We start from the raw sequence: 18834 nt of genomic DNA on the forward strand, positions 1-18834 counted from the left end.
GGTGGGGTGGGGGGGTGCGGGCAGGAGGATCAAGGGCCAGATTCTGCCCACAAGTGACGACAAGGAGTGCGGAGCTGCTGTCATCCCTTGGGAAGAGGGGCCAGAGGTGGACACCAGAGGTGGACACTACTGTGAATGCGGGTAGCTGAGTGTGACCTGCTGTTGCACGTGTTCATGAGGCTGCCCTGGATTTACACCACATGCTTTCGTAGCTCCTGCCTGGGCTGTGAAGTGAGGATGGCACAGAAAAAGGCAGGTCCGGGAGGTGGGGGGAGGTGACTCGCCCAGGACCCCCAGGACATTAGGGACAGCCTGATGTGAACTGGGTCTCCTCGCACACCACCCACCTCCTGATCACCGCATCTCCCATCACCCACGTCTGCCTCATAGACACAGAGGAACTATGGGCCCAAAGACACAGGCACGCTTGCCCAGTGTAATCCTTTAACTTAGAGGAAAAGAGCAAAAACCAAAAAAAAAAAAAAAAAAAGCTGAGAGTTTGAGCTCTTTTTTTCCTGCTGACAGTGGGGAGATAAGGATCAAACAGCCAGGCTAGTTCCACGAGGTGCCTACTATTCCTCTCGCCTCACGCAGGCAGAATTAGCAGTGTTCTCCCCTCCCTGGCTGAGGGATGTAGATTGATTGCCTGGTTTTATTAAGGACAAAGTGCTTTTTGATAGTGTGAGGGAAGCAGCTCCCCAGGGCGGGGATTCCGGCGCCCGGAGCTCCCTGAGCATCGATCGATGGCCGGGGCTTCCCCGTCTTGTGCTGAGCTGAACAGGGGTTTGGCAAGCGATAAAGAAACTATGACTCTTAAAGGCGGGGCCTCCAGGGAGATGCTGGGCAGACCGCACACTGGGCACTGCTCTCATCAGCCTTTCCTACATGTATCCTGGAGGGTCTCCCATTAAAAACAAAACTGGTGGCTGAATCTCTGATGGCCTACTGGGTGCCAGGTACCATACTGGTTGTGTTCTTGATATAAAACATAATAGGTAAGGTGCTCTCAGGATTCTCATTTTTGTATATCAGGAACATGAAGTACAGATCCCAGGAAAACCCAGAGAGGTCACGGTGATTATGCCTAGATTCACAGCTGGCTTGGTCAGATGCTAAAACTCAAGGTATAACTGCTCTTCTCTGTGGTCTGTGGTCTGTTTCAGACAGACTCTTAGGGGACTACTATATAGACCCCTAACAGCATGAAGGGATAGGCTTGCCCAGTAGGCATGTCTGTGGGTGACTTAATAGAACTCAAGGCTATTCTAGACTTCAAGGCGATTGATTCTGGCTCTAGGTCTTGCGATTTAGAAGCCAGAGGTATGGAACTGAGCTAAGGTGAGTTTTATTGCTCTTTTGCCCTTTCTGAATCATCTTCCCCTTACCATGATCATTTCCTGTGTTAAGCACAATGATTTTGTGAGCCTAGTGGGTTGGGAACGAACCTCTAGCACAGGTGAAGAAAGGAACCTAAAGATGTGAAGTCACTTGTCCAAAGCCAGGAAGATCAAAAGGTGGACCTGGAATCAGAACCCAGATCCCATAGGTCTTTCTCCTATACTGTGTATATGATCTCTTCTTTTCTAAGCCACTAACAGGTTATACACAAGCAGGCATACATTAAATAACAGAAAAAAATGGCTCGATATGACTATTCAGATGGAATTGCCAACCTACAGAGCAAAATAAATGGGCTGTCACATTGATACTTTGGTATAGCAAATGCTTCCCTAGTGGCTCAGTCAGTAGAGAGTCTGCCTGCAATGCAGGAGACCAGAGTTTGATCCCTAGGTTGGGAAGATCCCCTGGAGAAGGAAATAGCAACCCACTTCACTGTTCTTGCCTGGGAAATCCAATGGACAGAGGATCCTGGTGGGCTACAGTCCATGGGGTCACAAAGAGTTGGACATGACTTAGTGACTAAATCTAACCTAAGTTTATCATGGTAAGAGCGGAGTGAGCTGGGGCCATTCACAGTGAAGCCATTGTCTCAGATAAGAGTGATTTTGGATCCCTCATTGGAGTTCCTAAGCCCACATCTGTCTAGGAATCCTTCCTGTCTCCCTCTCATGGAACGAGCAGTGGAAAGCAGGTGGGGAGGCAGGGTGAGTGCAGAGACGGGCCTTGGCCTGCGATCAGGGAGTGCTGGGAGAGGCTCACGGGGGCAAAACTCACTCTTAACGGTGAGGAACATGGACTTGCTGATGTCGGTGCCCACTCCGTTGCTGGCCTGGCAGAGGTAGTAGCCGATGTCCTCTTCCAGGACGTGGCGGATCAGCAGCGAGCTGTTGGGCAGGATCTGGATGCGGCCGGTGAGGGGCACTGGGTGGTATTGCTGGGGGTTCCCGCTCCCTGCAAGGAGGAAGAAGAGAGGAGGGCTGGTGGCCGGGTCGGGGAGTGAGCTGGGGGGACCAGGGTGCCTCAAGGAATGGCCCTGACACCTTTCTTTTGCTGATTTAGGACCATTTTGAAGCATCCCCGAAGGCCTGGGAGCTCACACAGTTCCTGTTTCCTGGGAAACAGGAAAGACCCTCCCAGAGGTCTGAGCCTGCCCCAGATCTGAGGAACGGAGACTGAGTTGGGAGCCTCAGCTCGATGCCCACCTTGGCACTGAGCTTCCTTTGAGCTGAATTCCTTGGAGAGGAAGAAAGAGTTATCTTAGGGCCACTTGGCAATCAGCAAAGGGAAGACTGAGCCCTCACGCAGTACTTGCCTGGTCTTAGGTAGTTAGGCCTGGGAAAGAGGACAGCCAACCTCCAGGGGCTGGGGGAGCTTCAGATCTCTCCTCCCCTTCCCCAAGAGTCAGCTATGGACACAGTAAGGATAAGAGGTTGGTGTGGGACTTAGATACCAAATGCATCCTTGGGTTGAAGTTGGGTTCCAAGAAGGACTGAGATCCCAGAATAGGTTTGACAAGTGAGGAGCAGGGATCGATGAGGCTCTGGGACCTCAGGGTGGGCTGGGGAGACTTGGGGAGGGATAGGGAAAGTGGATTGTATTGAGTTCTAGAGCTGAAGAGAAGGCGTCAGAGGTCAATCTATGGGGACAAGAGGAAATTCAGAATTAGCATGACCCCAGCTGTTCCTCATCCATAGACCCTTGTGGGTGGCTGAGGAGGACCTCCTGTTCAGGTATAGCCTGGGGTCCCCTGAGAGCTCAGAACCTAGGACTAGGAGTCCTGCATAGGGACTAGGCTTCAGTTGCATTAGCATCCTCCCCTCCCCACCCGGCTGTGTCAGAGATGCCGGCTGGCCAGGGACTTACCCTTGGCATGCTTCCACATGACCTTGGGTGGAGGGTAGCCATCCACCGAACAGTTGAGCACACCGGCCTTGCCATAGATGCCATCCTGGTTGTTGGGCTGCACCACGAATCGAGGGGGCACTGCAGAAAGAGGGGAGTTGGGGGTGGTCTCTGATAGGTTTCCTGGGGCTCTAGGCACCTTCTAGCCAATGTCAGCCCTGCCTGGACCATTACAAAGTTGGGGAGCAGGCACCCCTGAAACCCAAGATGTTGAGAGCTTTTGCCAGTCATATCAGGTTGGACACTGGGAATTCTGAGCGCCAATTCTGACATCACCAGTGATCAACCGAGTCTTCCCCTTGCAAGGCCTCTGTTTCCCGGAGAGTAAGAGGTTTGAACCTCTTGATCCTTAAGGTCCCTGCTGGAGTCAACTTTCTCTGAGCCTGTGATTCAGACTGGAAATCTAGAGAGCCTGTGTCCAGCCACAGCAGAGCTGGGCCCCTGCTCCCCAGATGGGGCTGGCTTCTCCCACTCACCACGCACAATGAGCTGGCGCTCCCTGCTCACGGTGGCCGCTGCGTTGCTGGCGATGCACGTATAGTTGCCGTTGTGCTTGAGGGAGACGCTGGAGATCTGCAGGGAGCTCATGAACTCCTTGCTCTCTATGGTCACACCCGAGCCCGAGATGATCACCTGTCCGTCTTTCCTCCACGTGATGCGGATGGGCATGTCCCCCGAGGACACCACACAGGGGATGTAGAGCAGCTGGCCAATGGAGGCAGGTGGGAACTCGAAGGGCTGGATGAGAGGGGGCACTGGGAAGGCAAGGGGGTTGCTGTGGTCAGGCCCCCACAAGCCCCAGCCTGGCTGGCTGCATGCCTGCCCTTGCCTGGCCTTCCGGCCCCTCCCAACCCTGTGTGGGCTGCAAACAGAGTCCCCTGAACACTGGTGCCTGTTCTCCTATATATATATATATATGCAGAATCTCTTGGGTGCCCTGACGTCATCCCCTGCCTTCCATCCCCTTGCCTACCTGGGCCTGGGATCTGCTCTCTCTCCAGGGCCTGGGCTGGCCTGCATTCATCATGACCTGCAGATTTGTCCTGGAACTTGAATGGTGACAACTCATGTGCTTCTTGACTCCCGTCTGCTTGCTGACACACTGCTCAGCTTTTACCCTGACTTCCCTGCCATCCCTCGGCGCCCCTGTGCTCACTGTGGTATCCCAGGGCTGCATCTCCAGCTGTCTGGGGGCCTGGCATGGATAGAGATGATGTGCCCCAGATGCTCGGGCTGTCCCCCAGCCAGGCTGCTGTATCCTTGCCTCCTCCTGTGGAGGCCCTGTCACGCAGCCCATCCCTTTCCATTGTCATCACATGTTAGGACAGGCAGATGGAAGCTCCCGTCACTGGTTGTTTCAGCTGCTTTATCCACACCTTCTTGTTGAATCCTCCCACCAAGAATGTGATGTGAGCTGAGCTGTCTCCATTTCACAGATGAGAGAACCGAGTTCAGAGCAATTATTTGCCTTCCATTACCCAGCTTATAAGAGGGGACTGTGGGATTTAAAACCTGATCTCTCTGCTCTCCAAGTCCGAAACCTCTTCCTTATGCTACCTGGTTGCCTTGTTGAGAAAGCCCCAAACATGCCCAGATCAGAGACTCTTTTGTCTCATACACAAGCTCTCCTTGGGTGGCAGGAAAGAGCAGAGGGGGATCCCTGTCGTCTGTGAGTAGACTCACCTGGCTAAGCATCATCCACACAGCCTCCCCACCCCCTTCTCCTCCTACCGCCCACATTTCAGCCCCTGGGTGGGGGTGGGGGCCTGTCTGGAGCCTGAGCCACTGTCAGAGGGATCCTCCTTTCTCAGCCCTGGCTAGAGCATCAGCCATTATCTTTATGATAACTCAATTAGGCCACAGCGACTTCCCCGGCAAGTGGGGGGAGAAGAGAGAGAAGGAGACAGACAATTAGCTTAACAAGGATGAGCACCCAGTAGATGAGATCTCCTTTCTGCAGTCAAATAATTAAATTACCAAGCCGTCCACAGTCCTCCGGCCTCCTCCCAGGCACCAGCCCCATCCCTCCTGGAAGCCTGCTATTCTCCCCACCCAGAGTGGACACAGCAGGTGAGGGTAGGGTGATGAACCTAGAGGGGAAAGGGATGGGCGACATCATACGCATGTCCCAGGCTCTCCCTGCACCCCAAGGATTTTCAGGGTTCAGTAGGGAGCAGCCCCTGAGAAGTGGCCAGGTGCGGCAAAACCCTTGGCAGCTGTTTGGACCTTTGGGAAAGTTCCTGGTCAAGAGTTCTAGGTCCAGAGGAAGTGACACTGAGGAGGGACATTATCCCCAAGGCCTATGGGATGAAGCCCGGGTCTTAACTGAACTGACCTGACCTTCTCAACGTCACCTCCCACCATACCCTTCACTCTGGCCATGGGGGCTCCATCAGTTCGCCATGAACACCCACAGCTCCGAATCTCAGCCCAGGTCTAGTGAATATGGCTGGGCACTGGGTGGAAATAACTACCATGTGGGCTCCACCATGAGCCCAAATCCAGGTCCTCAGTCCAGCCAGCTTTTCTGGGACTCTGGTCATGGTTCGGATCTCTGCATCCCAATCTCTGGCTGCAGCTGCTCTCTGGGTTGAGGTCTTATGCCCATATTCTGAGTGGTTTCAGGCTTGCATATCTCCAGCAAGATGTCTCTGGATCCCTGACTCTAGACATGGCCCAGTGCTCATTGCTGAAGTTTCCCAGAGATTCCTCACTGGACTCCGCTGACCTTCCCATCCTCCCTTCGCTGGGAACTTAGATCAGATTGAGTCCTCTGGCCACCATGGACTTTTTGATGGGATTGTTGCCCAGACCCAGATCTGTCAGCCAGTGTGTCTCCTTTGGCTTAGCAGAACCAGTTCTGGTCCAGTCTTCCTTCCCACAAAGGCTCAAAGCTAGAGTCTAGGAGGCCTCATGGGAAACTCCTCTTCATCCTTTCAGACCTGGCTCCTGTACCACCTCCTCTGTGAAGCCTGCTCTCCTCCTGCACAGCCCTGTAGCACCTGGTTCACACTTGATCATGGCCCTGATCACACACCAGTGAGGTAACTGTTCACAGTACCACCTTCCCTGGGAGGTCTGGGAGCCCCTACAGGGCAGTATTTATTATACCTGACAAATTGAAAGAGCCCAATAAGTGTTTGTCAGATGAGTAAATATACGTCTGGCTATCATTTCCTGCGTGGACCTCAGAGGTGGGCAAGGGGGGGTGGGGAAAGCACAGGACGGGGGTTGGTCCAGAAAAGAGGGAGCTCTGCCGTGTGTCTCAAGATGCTGTATTTATGTGACATAATTTGGGAGCTAGGAGCTTCTCCCTTAGTTCTTCCCTGGGGGATCAGGCCCTTGCTGTTCTAGAACAAGAGCCGGCTCCATGGACGAGAGGAGAGTTGGACAGTCATGAGAGGAGTCTGTGGGCCAAGCAAGGCAAGGGACAGGCAGCTCTACCTAGGAGGAGAGGGCTGTGCCTCAGGGATGGATGGCCAAGCACTCCATTGCCATCGAGTACAGAGCAAGTGGAGGCTGCAGTGAGGCAGGAAGATTTAGCTCAGGCAAGGGGAAGATCGTCTCTCTCAGTGAGAAGGGATTTAGATAACGGAACAAGTTACTAAGGCAGGTTAATTCATTAATTAACTAATTCATCAAATATTTATGAAATGCCTGCACTGTGAAGGCATTACGCTCCTTGTGGGCTGGGGAAAGTAGAAGCATGCTTTGAATTGTGGATAGAATCTCCCGAAGCTTAGCGTTTCTCAGAAAGGTAAGACATCTGCCTTGGTGGCTACTGAACAAGCTCCACTCGAAAACACAGATGCTGAACTCAGAGCAGAGAGCGTGTCATCTGGTTGGGTGACTGCAGCTGCATGGAGGAGGTGGCATTTGGACAGAGAGTTAAAGGACACATGTGCTTTACAAAATATATGAGTGAGAATGCAGGAGAAGGCTGAGCCCAGAGGCAGAGGCCAACCATGGGCTGTCATTCCTTTCTGGACTTCCGGAATAATATTGATGGCAATATGAGTGTCCACTGAAGGAGGGAGCAGTCAATATCCATCCTGAGGGTTAGACAGTCACCTGGGATGGCCAGAGCTCTCCTGCACTGCTGTCCTGCAGGAGGCAGATGACCAGACAACCCCCGGGGGTCCAAAGAGTAAGGCTCCTCACTCCCATCCCCGCTGTCCCCTGCTGCAGTTGATGGGCAGGTGTGGTATTGTGGAGGATAAATGTCCCCTTGGAAACTCCTTGGACAGGGTGGTAGAGACCAGAGCTGCTCACAGAATTCCTCGGCTTCAGGGTGGCATTCCCACAACCCTTTAAGTCCAGGCACATGAGGATTGCCTGGAGGAGAAGAAAGCCTAGGGACCCTGGCTCCTTCATGGGCTCACAAAACACCAAGAGGAGGCTGTGAGTGGGAGGTTCTGAGAAGCAGGGCAGGGGGCCCTGCAATGTGGACAGGGGGCTACTTTGTAAACTGGGAGGCGGTGGTGTCTCCCCAGCACTCAGAGGTGGACACGGGCTCCTTGAGTGTGTGTGGTGTGTGTGTGTGTCCATCTCCACATCTGAGAAAGAGGAAGTCGAGAACTGGATCACCTCCATGGCGGTGATGCCCAGGAATTTCTTCAGGGCTACCAGCAGTCCACAGGGACCCTCCTGCCCTGACTCCTAGCACTTCCCCAGCACACCGTCTGAAAGTAGGGGGCATGAATGCCATGTAATGAAGGGATTTCTCTCCAGAAGCTCTGCTCTGGCCACAGTCATCTTTGGTGAGAGGGCAACTCTCAGCTGTGTGGGAGGCAGGGTCAGAGCAAGATGCTGTGACGGCAAAGAAGTCAGAGGCTCGAGTGGCTGAGATGACAGAGCAGTCGTGGCAGTCCCTGTGGTCCCCGGCCACCATAAAGCTCTTATGGCCACTTGTTTGGGGGCGTTGTGCACAGGAAGGCATGCTGACCACCAGCCCAGCCCATAAGCACTTTATGGTGTCTCTCATGAGCTCTCTTCAAGACTGAATCTTTTTATTTATTACACTATTTGGCAGAGAATGGGCACCGTGCAAAGTTGGAGCTTCCCTGCTTGTACAGCATGGAGATGGGGAAAGACTGTTATCCAAGAGCAATGTGGGCATCCTGCGTCCTCGCCACCACCCTGCTCTGCCCCCGAGCCTCAGTTTCCTCATCTGCAAAATGGGAGAGTTGGACCCAACAGTCGCTAAAGCCTGACACTGATCTTCCAGTCGTAACAAGTCTCATATTTTAGGAATACTGTCACTTTAGTTTTTTTTTTGTTAAATACAGCCCCCTCTTCTCCAGAAGGCCTTCCCTGACCCCCCTATTTAAAACTGCAAACCACTCTCCATGCCCCTTGGCACTCTGCTCCCCACTCCCTGTTTGACATGAAACATCTTTTACCTACTTCACGCATTAACCATTTCCCCCACTAGAATGTAAGTTCCCTAAGGGCAGGAATTTTGCCTGTCTTGAGCACAGTGGTGTTCATAGAACAGTGCCTGGAAGAGAGTGGGCACACAGTCAGTGTCTCGGAATGGATAGATAGATGCTGCTTCATCCTCAGCGCTGCTGTCATGCAAGCCCTGTCTATCCAGTAAGGAGGAGGCTTGCTCTGTTGCCCCTGGCTTCCTCTGCTGAGGAACAGGGCTGTGGGCAGCAGCATCCTTGGTATCCCTCCCCCAGTGCGTTGGGCAACCTGCCCCTGGGAACCTGTCGTGACCCCTTCCTGTGGATTCCAGCGGGTTCCTTCTAAATCTCCATCTGTGCCAATGGCAGGCATTTGCCCAGGGAACCAACTGTCTCTTAAGCCCCACGATTGTAGAAACCCCTATTCTCTAGGATGAAAGGGGGGAAGGAGGAGCCCCCAAGCACACAGCAGGGACTGGTTGAGCAGCGAGGGAAGGGGTGTGAGTGAGGAGTGTGGGCACTTGGGAGAGTGTGCGCCTGCATGTGTGTGTTCTCTGCTATCCAGAAGGACCTGGCACTACCTCCGGGTCCTGGCCTTACTGAGTATGGGCAGAGAGCAACTCCTGCCCTTGTTTTGAAGGGCCTCCGGAGGCTCAAATGTGGGGATGGAGATATTCCTTTGCTGGGCCAAAGCCAAGGAGCTCCTGTTACAGCCCCGCCTTCTTAGTTAATTAAACATTCAGCCTGCGTGCCCAGAGATGCTTTTATGCTACATTATTTTTCAGCTACCGGAGGCCCTAAAGACACCAAATCTAGGTTGAATCTCCATGCCTTCCTCTCAGCATCCTGCTAAGACTCTCTCTGGATGCCCAGAGACAAACCTCGCCTTTCTCACAGCCTGGCTCTCCCTTGCCGCACCCGAGTCCAGGCAGCCATGGAAGCACCCTCACCCTCTCTGCCTTGCTGGTCACAGCAGGCTCACCTGGGGGATCTCCTCTATGGTAGCACCTGCAGCTACCGTCTGTAGCTCAGAAATGTCACTTCACAGGAGGATATGGACAGAGGGAACCTTTTGAGTATATACCAGTGCGTGTGGTATGTGTGAAGTGTGGACAGGCTAACGTGTGTCTATCTGTTGCAGGCACATGCATACAAAGCATACAGTGTGTCCATGCATGAGTACCCATGCACACAGGTCTCTGCACATGCGTGTGCATGCATGTGTGTCTGGTGTGTTCTGCTTGCCTCATCTCAGTGTTTGGAAAATTCATCAGAAGACAAGCAGCCCCAGAAGGAATGGAGTCAGCAGGGGTTTTTACCAGCTCACAGAGCAGTGTGGGTTTTTGCCCCGCCCTGCCCTGCCCACAGGCACTTGGCCCTACAGAGAGATGAGGGAGTAGGACTTCCAACTGATCCCAAGCTTCTGGTGCCCCGTCTCACCCCCATGCGCCCGTCCTTACACTCCAGGTCTCTGTTCTGATCCTCTGGGTAGGACGCACGTCGCAGGCAGGCAAGAGTGGGTCTAGAGATCTGCCCTTGGGTCCCCTCCCTCCCCCAGAGTCAGGTCCCCTTTCCACGCCCAAGGGTGCCTTCTCCGCCCTCCTCCTCCTAGCTCTTTGAACAGCACATCAGCTAATCAAGCAGCATGCTTATAATCAGCTCTGATGGATTCTTCTGCAAAAGCGCATTCTAATGAGGTGGGGAGAGGGAGTCTGGGAAGGAGGGGGGAGGATGGATTTAAGCTTTCGGATGGGCAGGGGCAGGGGGTTGCAGAGCCCCCACACTGGTCTGGAGAGAAAATGGGCAACTGCACTCCTTCTGCGGCTGGATTTGCAGACCCTGCGGGCAGGGAAGGGGCCACGTGAGCACACGTACCTGTGCACTGTACACACACATCACATCTCTGCTTATAAACGCTAAGCTTGTGCTGCATGCTGGGAGCCACACGTGCCCAGTGCAGGGGCTCTGCGCTCTGGGATTACACACACATACACGCCCCTTCCCTCGCCCTGGGCCCAGAGACACGGTCGCTCAGCACAATCACAACAGGCCCAACAAGTCGCTGAGACGGAATGCATCAGATTCAATTCATTAGGGCTGATCGCTCCCTGAATGGGGTTGAATAATTGATGAGCAGAAGCAGCTTTCAGGATGTTCTGCGTACTACGAGGCTCACTGGAGCCTTGTTATTATTTATTTTAAATCAACAAACCTGGCCGAATGCTTGCTGGTGCGGCTGGGTGAAGGGAATAGAGCAAAGGTTAGATGTTTTAATATGTGATGTTTACACAGTGAACTCTGAGTCCACTGCATGTAACAGAAATGGATACAGGCAGGTCGTCCTGTGATGCCGGGAGCCAGGCTGGGGATGGGCCTGGGGGTTGGGAGGTTCCTGCTGACATGAGGACACTGGGCTGGGCAGAGGTCTCAGGCTGAAAGAGGGGCCAAAATGGCCCTCTGCCTGCCTGGGGTGCAGCAGCGAGGAGGCAGGAGGCGGATGCTATTAAGGTCTCGTCTCGTCTCCAAGCCTGAGATGGCCACCAGGATGGCCCCTCCCCCAGTTCTCGGGCTCAGAGCTAGGCTTCCCAGAAAGTCACTGCAACCCAGACTAAAGTCTCAGTTTTGGCTCAATGAGCACACACTGTCTGGCACTGAGACAGGTGGTGTGTGCCCGAGGGGGCATGTGACGCAGCCCTGGTGCGCCGACGAGAGAGAGCCCGGGTGACAGGCAGCGGAGGGGCGAAGCCCTGATTGCGCCCTTTGCTGCAGCTTCCGTTTCCCCAGCTGTTCTCCTGACATTTCCCCCTGACGGCCCATCTTCACCGCACACTTGAAGGGGTCCAAAACAGAGGCAGCGTCCGTCTCCCCAAACCAGTCTTTCCCCTAGACTTCTTTCTTCCTGTCCACAAGACCCAGACGCCCCCGAGTACCCCCCTTCCTGTCCACAAGGCCTGGATGCCCCCAAGTCCCCCCTCTTTCTGTTCACAAGGCCCAGATGTCCTCGAGTCCCCTTTTCCTGTCCACAAGGCCTAGATGCTCCCGAGACCCCCCTCTTCCTGCCCACAAGGCCTAGATGCTCCCGAGACCCCCCTCTTCCTGCCCACAAGGCCTAGATGCCCCCTAGACCCCCCCTTCCTGTCCACAAGGCCCAGATGCCCCTGAAACACCCTCTTCCTGTCCACAAGGGCTCCACTCTGTCTCGCTTCAGGAGTCTGTGCCCCCTGGACCCTCACCCCGTGTTAGAGCCCCTTCCCAAGCCCAGAGCCCCCAGCTTTCTCTTTCCTGTGGGCTCGAGGGCCCAGGCTGGCTTCCTCTCTGGGCTCAGGTTTCCCACTTGGGGATATGCTGGAGCCTGCCCTGGCTCTTCAGAAAGAGACAGAAGCCCTTACCCATCACGGCCACCGCTGGCCCAATGACCCTGCACCCCAGCTGCCTGGCTTTCAGGGACCTCTCCTCAGCCAGGAGGCAGGCCCCCCTCTGCATCTTGTCCCCTGGGAAACCAGGCCACCCAGCTCTCACCCACCATCCAGACAATCTCCAGGCCTGTCAGTTTCAAAGAATGTGTTTGAGAGGGAGCTTCACAGCGCCACACAGCCCCTGACCCCAGGGGACCGCTATCGCTCAGTCAGGCATTCATTTATTTGCTCGTTTATATGCCTTCATTCCTTCAATCCACAAACATTTACTGAATGGCTACCACGTACCAGGCACAGTGTCAGGTGCCTGAACAGAACACAGACCTCGCCCAGGTGAGTGTGGAGGGCCTGGGAGGGATGAGGGTTTTAGGTTCCAGGCCTCCAGCAGCATTAGCAGTTGAAAGTGTCGCTCAGTTATGTCTGACTCCTAGTGACCTCATGGACTTATAGTCCCCCAGGCTCCTCTGTCCGTTGGATTTTCCAGGCAAGAATACTGGAGTGGGTTGCCATTTCCTTCTCCTGGGGATCTTCCTGACCCAGAGATTGAACTTGTGTCTCCTGCACTGCAGGCAGATTCTTTACCATCTGAGTCACCAGTGAAGCCCTTAGCAGTTGAAAAGTCCTTGCCAATTATGTAAAAGCAGCCTTGCCTGTCTGGACCCCAGAAGGGAATCAGGGCACCCAGCGTCTGCGCCTTCTACCCTGCCTCCTAGAGCTTCCATTCTGAGTCCTGCCCCTCGCGTACCTGCTGGTCTCTTATGAGCCCTGCTGAGTTCTAGGTGGCTCCATGCTGACATAGGGGAACAATATAGCCGATCGCCTCTGACCTGGGCCTCTTGCCCAGGTGACCCGACTCCTCCTGTGTGTCACGGACCCCTCACGCCCCTGGGGCCAGCGCTGCCTTGACCTGCAGCCCACAGCTGCAACTGGACGTAGAGGTACCCATGGCCTTCTTGTGCCCCCCGCCCCTGTGCAATCTCCCTGCCCCACTTTTTCCAAACTCCAGGCCAGAGCCTTCTCTTCCCTGGCTTTCCACTCAGGACTGCCTGCTGCCGGCTGAGCGGCTGCGGAGAGGAGCCTGTCATCCTGGGTGACCGGGGGGTGGGGGGGTGCTCCGGTTCAGGGTGGCAGCGGGGGAAAGCCTACCTTTGACGGCCACGTGGACGCTCTGGCTGATAGAGAGCTGCGGCTGGATGAGGACGCTGCATAGGTACTCCCCCTCGTCCATGCCCTTCTGCACATCTGTCAGCTTGAGGGTCCCATTCTCGAACACCACCTGGCGGTGGTTGTCGGGCAGCAGGAGGGCATCTTTATACCACTTGATGGAGTAGTAGGGGTAGCCAATGACCCTGCAGTTGATAAGGGTGTCCCGCCCAGCCACGGCTGTGATGTTCCTCATCGCCCGGATGCTGGGGGGGCCTGGGCAGGAGTCGGGAGGGAGGAGGAGAGGACGGGTGATGGTGCGGTTAGCCAGGGACAGCCAGGCGTCACCCTGTGATGCTCTTGTCAGTTGTTTGGCCTCGGAAACTCTTGGGGGATGGAAATTCAGCAGGGGGAGAGGAGGCCTTTTTTTTTTTTTAACGAGGCAAAGGCTGGAACTAGGGGCACCCAGGGTCTCTCCAGGATTCACTGTTACTAGCTTCAAACAGTTGCAAACAGAGACGGTTCATTCATGCCCTGGGGCGAGAATCCATTCCCCTACTGGGATGGGCTAGATGAGCAAACTGAAGCCTCACCAAGAAGTGATGGGGATCTGGGAAGGTGAGTCTTCATTTAGGAGGAGATTAAGATTTGGGGGTTAAAATGTAAATGTTGAGATGCTGTTATTTTCATTTGATTTGCTCACGATGGTCTTAGACCGAAAAGGATATCATGTATATTAACTATTTAAAGGACAATAGGAAGGTCTTCCTCTGATGCTTTTCTTTCAACAAGTAAATAAATGTGTCTGTGTACCCCTGGGAAGGGGCTACGAAGAGGGGCTCTGATCACATTGGCAGAAGTGGGGAGGGTCGTAGGCTGGGTCAGTGGGCAGATGGCCATGTGGGAATTGCACAGGGGGCTCAGAGGCTACTACGCAGGATTAGTGCTGGAGCAGGTATATGAAACTCTGGGCTTCCAGCTCCCGACTCACCCAACAGATGAGGGGCTGGACCAAGGCATCTCCCGTGACCGGGCAGCTCTGTTCCCTTCCAATTCAGAGAGGGCAGGAGGGTGGTCAAAGGGAGACCACGTTTCTCATGTGGAGGTCAGAGACCTGGCACAGGTGAATTTAGCATGACCTCGCCTCTCCCCTTCCCTGTTTACATGGCAGCCACCAGCGCCCCTGGACCAGGGCCCTCCCACTCCCCTGCGCCTTTTCTGCTCTTGGGTCAAGGCTCACTGGTAGGGTCAGATGAGGACTAGTCTGACCCCACGTGGCTGCAGAGCGCTTCAGAGGAGGCTCTGTTCTCCCCACAGCAACTTGGAGACCTGAGACGTGGGGATGGTCACCATGAGGACTCCTTCCTCCACTCTTGGAGATGCCTGCCTTGGGGCACCCTCACCCAGCCTGAACCACCTAATCTTCATGGCTGGGGTCTTAGAGGGTAGCCGGGAGATGGTGGATTGAGAGAAGATGGTTCCCTGGCTCCTGGCTGTTCACAGCTCCTGGAGCATCTCAGGGGTAGCTCTGTGGAGGGGACATGGGGATAAAGCTTTGGTGGACATCTCTATCAAAGGGCAAGCCTGGACCACTGCCCCTGCCTTGTCCCTGTCCTTGCAAGGCCCGGGTGGGACGTAGATGCCAGTGGAGTGCTTAATGTACCTGGAGCCAGAGAGATTGATGGGGAGGGACGGGGTAGGGGGCAGGATTGTGGGAGGGGTGAAGGGAGGAGGAGAATGGGAATGCAAAGAGGGTAAACTGTACCAGACACATACACACACACACACACACACACAAGAATGGATGATGGGATTTGCAGGGGCAGGGAGAGGGGGACAGGAGAGCGACCTCTACTAAAATCAAAATGACGATTAATAATAAGTACTAATCACCACAAGAATAATGGTAACCACAGAGATGGCAAAGGAACTTAAAAGCCTATTCTGATATTTAAATGTAGACAGGCACCTCTTACGTTTATTCGCGCCTGATATTCAGCACTGCCCACCGAGTTCCGTGCGGTGCACCGGTACACGCCCCCATCACGGATCTGGGGCCCCGTGACATTCATGTGGCTGATGGTGGTGCCATCGGACATGGTGTACTGGTTGGTGCGGTGGCTTCCGTCTCGCATGATGGGCTCGTCGTCCAGAGCCCAGGTGACGGTGGGGGGCGGGGCGCCCTTGGCCGCGCACATCAGTGAGAACTGCTCCCCGGGGTTGACCACCTTCTCGCTGAAGGATGAGACGATGCGGGGCGTGCCATCTGCAGGGAGCGAGGAGCCCCCTTCAGGGTCACCGAGTCACAGAGAGATTGTCCCTACCAGGCCACCCCACCTCATCACGCGCTATCCACAAAACCCTGTTGTGTGCCCTATTACTATTGCATATGAATGAAGACCCTTGGATTTGAATCCAGTCCCAGCCACCTGTTATCTGTGTGTCCTTGGGCTAGTTACTTAACATCTCTGAGTCTTGCCAGCTTCCCTCCGTGGATGATGAAGATCATGGGGGCAATGATGATATCCTCCTTGTACGGATGTGAGGAATAAATGAATTAATGCATTAAAGATGCTTACACAGCACTTTGTAAGTGCTTAATAAATGTTAGATCCTCTCAACTTTTCCTTCTCCACCTCTTTCTTCTAACTTCATTAATAAAGACATAGAGGCTCAGAGGTTAACTATATGGAACCAGGACTTGAAGGGACTGGACCTGAAGAATCTAATTCCAGCTCATTTCAGTGGGAGGGGTGGCATCAAAAAGCCGAAAGTTTGAGGCTTAAGATGCAAGCTGCCCAGAGGCCGTCGTGGTAGGGGGGAAGTGTCTGTGATGGGGCTTAACTCTTAGTTAACGGAAGACTGGACCCCCAGGCTCTCACTTCCTCCATGGATCATGGGGTATGTAATCATTAACGCTGGCCATCCTTCCACGCAGGAATGCTATAAAGGATTGGTGGTGGTTTAGTCGCTAAGTTGTGTCCTACTCTTTGCAACCCCATGGACTATAGCCCACCAGGCTCCTCTGTCCATGGGATTCTCCAGGCAAGAACACTGGAGTGGGTTGCCATTTCCTTCTCCAGGGGATCTTCCCAACCCAGGAATTGAACCTGTGTCTCCTGCATTGTCAGGTGAATTCTTTACCAGTAGCATCACCTGGGAAACCCTCTAATAGTGCAGTTCTAGTAATTTTGTAGAGGCAATGGAGTATGCCATTTAAGAGGCCTGAGTTCAAACCCAGCTCCTTGGCAGAACTGTGTGACCTTGGGCAAGTGACCAAAGCCTCAGTTTCCTCAATTGCAAAACAGATATTATTTTTTAAAAAATACTTCCAAGCAGGGCCCTTGGGAGGATGAAATGAGGCAGTGCATCTCCTTGGTGTGTAGTGAGCGCTGGATGAATGCTTGCTGTCGGGAGGGCGGGGTACCTCCTGGCCTGGCTGTGGGAATCCTGAACCCCACTCACCTTCCAGCACAATGATGGCGAAGTCCTGGGCAGTCTGGGTCTTGCGGGTGGCGAAGCACTGGTAGGCCCCTGAGTGGCTCTTCTGGGCCGAGGTGATGAGCAGCGTCTCGTTGCTGAGCCCGCGGATGGAAATGGCCTCGCTGGGCAGCACCAGCTCGGTGTTGCGGTACCAGCGGATGGTGAACTCCGGGGAGCCCAGGAGGGTGCAGGAGAGGATGACCGTGCTGCCGATGCCGGTCTTCAGGTTCTTTGGTGTCAGGGTCACGTGAAGGGGGTCTAGGCCAGACCAGGCAGGGGAAAGGCGAGGGAAAATGGGGAGGAAAAGAAAAGTGAAAGGACTCACTGTGAGTGGAGTGTGGCTGGGGGTGGGCGGCGATCATAAAAGGCCCTGGGAGCCAGGAGACTCTGGTTCTGTCTCCAGGATGTCTTGGGGGGGGGAGGGGTGAGAACAAGGCTGAGCAAATTCCTCTCTCTAGGGCTCAGTTTACCCATCTGTGAAATGGCAGGGTCAGGCTAGAGGATGTCTCAGCATCTGTTGTTCTGATGGCTTGTTTTGTCCTGATGTGGGGTCCTTGCCCGGGTGGGGTTGGAAAGCACCCTTTGGCTCATGAGGAGGATGGAAGCTTGGCTGGCTCATCATTCTGTCACCCACCCTAGAAACCAGGGAGGCACCCATGGCCCGCCATCTGTCTCCCATGCTTATCCAATAACCAATAGCTATCTTCTGCTGGTCTGACTTCTGTTATATGCATCAGTCAACTCCCTACTCTTCACCTCCACTGCCCCTGTCCGGCTGCAGGCAGAGAGCTCCAGGCCTGGACACATGCGGTACTCTCATCTCCATTCCTCCTTTTCCTCATGTCCTTCCATCGGCCCTCCTCACTGCAGCCAGCCACTGCCCTGCTCATAACTTCCATGGCACCCAACAACTCTCAGCTTGGCATCCAAGGCCATGGAGGCCCTTGAGACCTGGCCCCCTTCTCAGCTGTGCAATCTCTAGAGCAACATCCTGCCTGTGGTTCCTGCACACCCAGGGCACTCTTGGTCCTCTTTGCCTATTTCCTACTCATCCTTCACACCAAACTCAGGTGTCACCTCTTCCAAGAAGCCTTCCTGGATACTATTCCCCTCCCAGACTGGGTTAAGGATTCATCTTCTGAGGCTCCCTGTGTGTAACTAACAGAACACCAAGCTCACCGTCTTCAAATCACCACTTTGTTTCTCTTTCTCCCTCTGGACTGTGAAAGCAGGGCAGCGTCTCTCATCTTTATATCACAACTGCTGTCTGAGTCATGTTTATTGATTGACTGGCTGGCTGGTTACCATCCCCAAGCTGGCCTCTCTCCCTTGATCTCCATGGGCTTGGGGGTTTCAGGAGCCAGAGACCTGTAGGAGCCTTGGACCCCCAATAATGGAGCCTGCAGGAGAGGGGCATATGGCAGGCCTGCCTGGGTGGGCACAGTCAAAGCATGTAGGAGTCTGGTCATACCCCACTCAGCCTGTTCATTCCCAGATCCTCTGCCCACTACCCAGGGAACATCAGTGCGCCATGACGCAGGGGGCATTCCACTTGCCCCAGGCACCAGCCAGGGCTCCCAGGACCTGCCAGCCAGCAGCTCTCCCCTCATTGCCTCTGCACGGGGCCTCACAGAGGACGGGTGGGAGGTTGGGTGGCAGAATGAAGGAGATATGAAAACATTGCTTTCCTCTCCGTGAACCTGGCAGAGAGGGGCTATCAGAGGGGAAGGAAGACAGAGAAAAGCCATGTCACTTTCTCTTGAACCTGGTTATTGAGTGCAGCCCAGTGAGGGGGAGGGTGGGGAGCTCTGGGTCTCAGAGAGTCAGGAGTATCCGTGCCCACAGGGGCAGGGCATGTGCACACAGCTCTAGGCAGTTACTTATTGTGTGTCCGTGTGCTCTAGGATGAGAGTGTGTATCTGTGGGTGTGCACAGACACCATGTATGTCTGCATGTGTGTACAGGGAAGTGGGCATGTGTGTACAAGGAAGTAGGCATGTGAACTTTCAACACGTCTGCCTGTACGTGTGTGTGTAAATACTTGCTTGCCTGTCTGTACTGAAGCTGGAGCTTGGAACATC

General features: G+C 54.3%; 1 protein-coding gene across 4 annotated transcripts in view; it reads right to left on the bottom strand.

Annotated features, from left to right (window-relative positions):
• DSCAML1 (DS cell adhesion molecule like 1) overlaps positions 1 to 18834 on the bottom strand; it is a 361106-nt gene that overhangs the window by 70897 nt on the left and 271375 nt on the right. For 2 of the 4 annotated variants that reach the window (XM_081546518.1, XM_081546520.1), the window contains 2 exons: positions 16736 to 17011; positions 15202 to 15536 (listed from right to left, as the gene is read on the bottom strand). In XM_081546518.1, the coding sequence (XP_081402644.1) occupies positions 15202 to 15536; positions 16736 to 17011 (611 nt within the window). Of the gene's footprint in view, positions 1 to 2175; positions 2353 to 3264; positions 3385 to 3779; positions 4059 to 13273; positions 13547 to 15171; positions 15537 to 16735; positions 17012 to 18834 lie in introns of those variants that run through there. The other 2 variants (XM_081546517.1, XM_081546519.1) reach the window with 2 other exon arrangements.

This window comes from Giraffa tippelskirchi, chromosome 11, assembly GCF_054371585.1.
Source record: "Giraffa tippelskirchi isolate mGirTip1 chromosome 11, T2T-mGirTip1v1.2.pri, whole genome shotgun sequence".
NCBI lineage: Eukaryota > Metazoa > Chordata > Mammalia > Artiodactyla > Giraffidae > Giraffa > Giraffa tippelskirchi.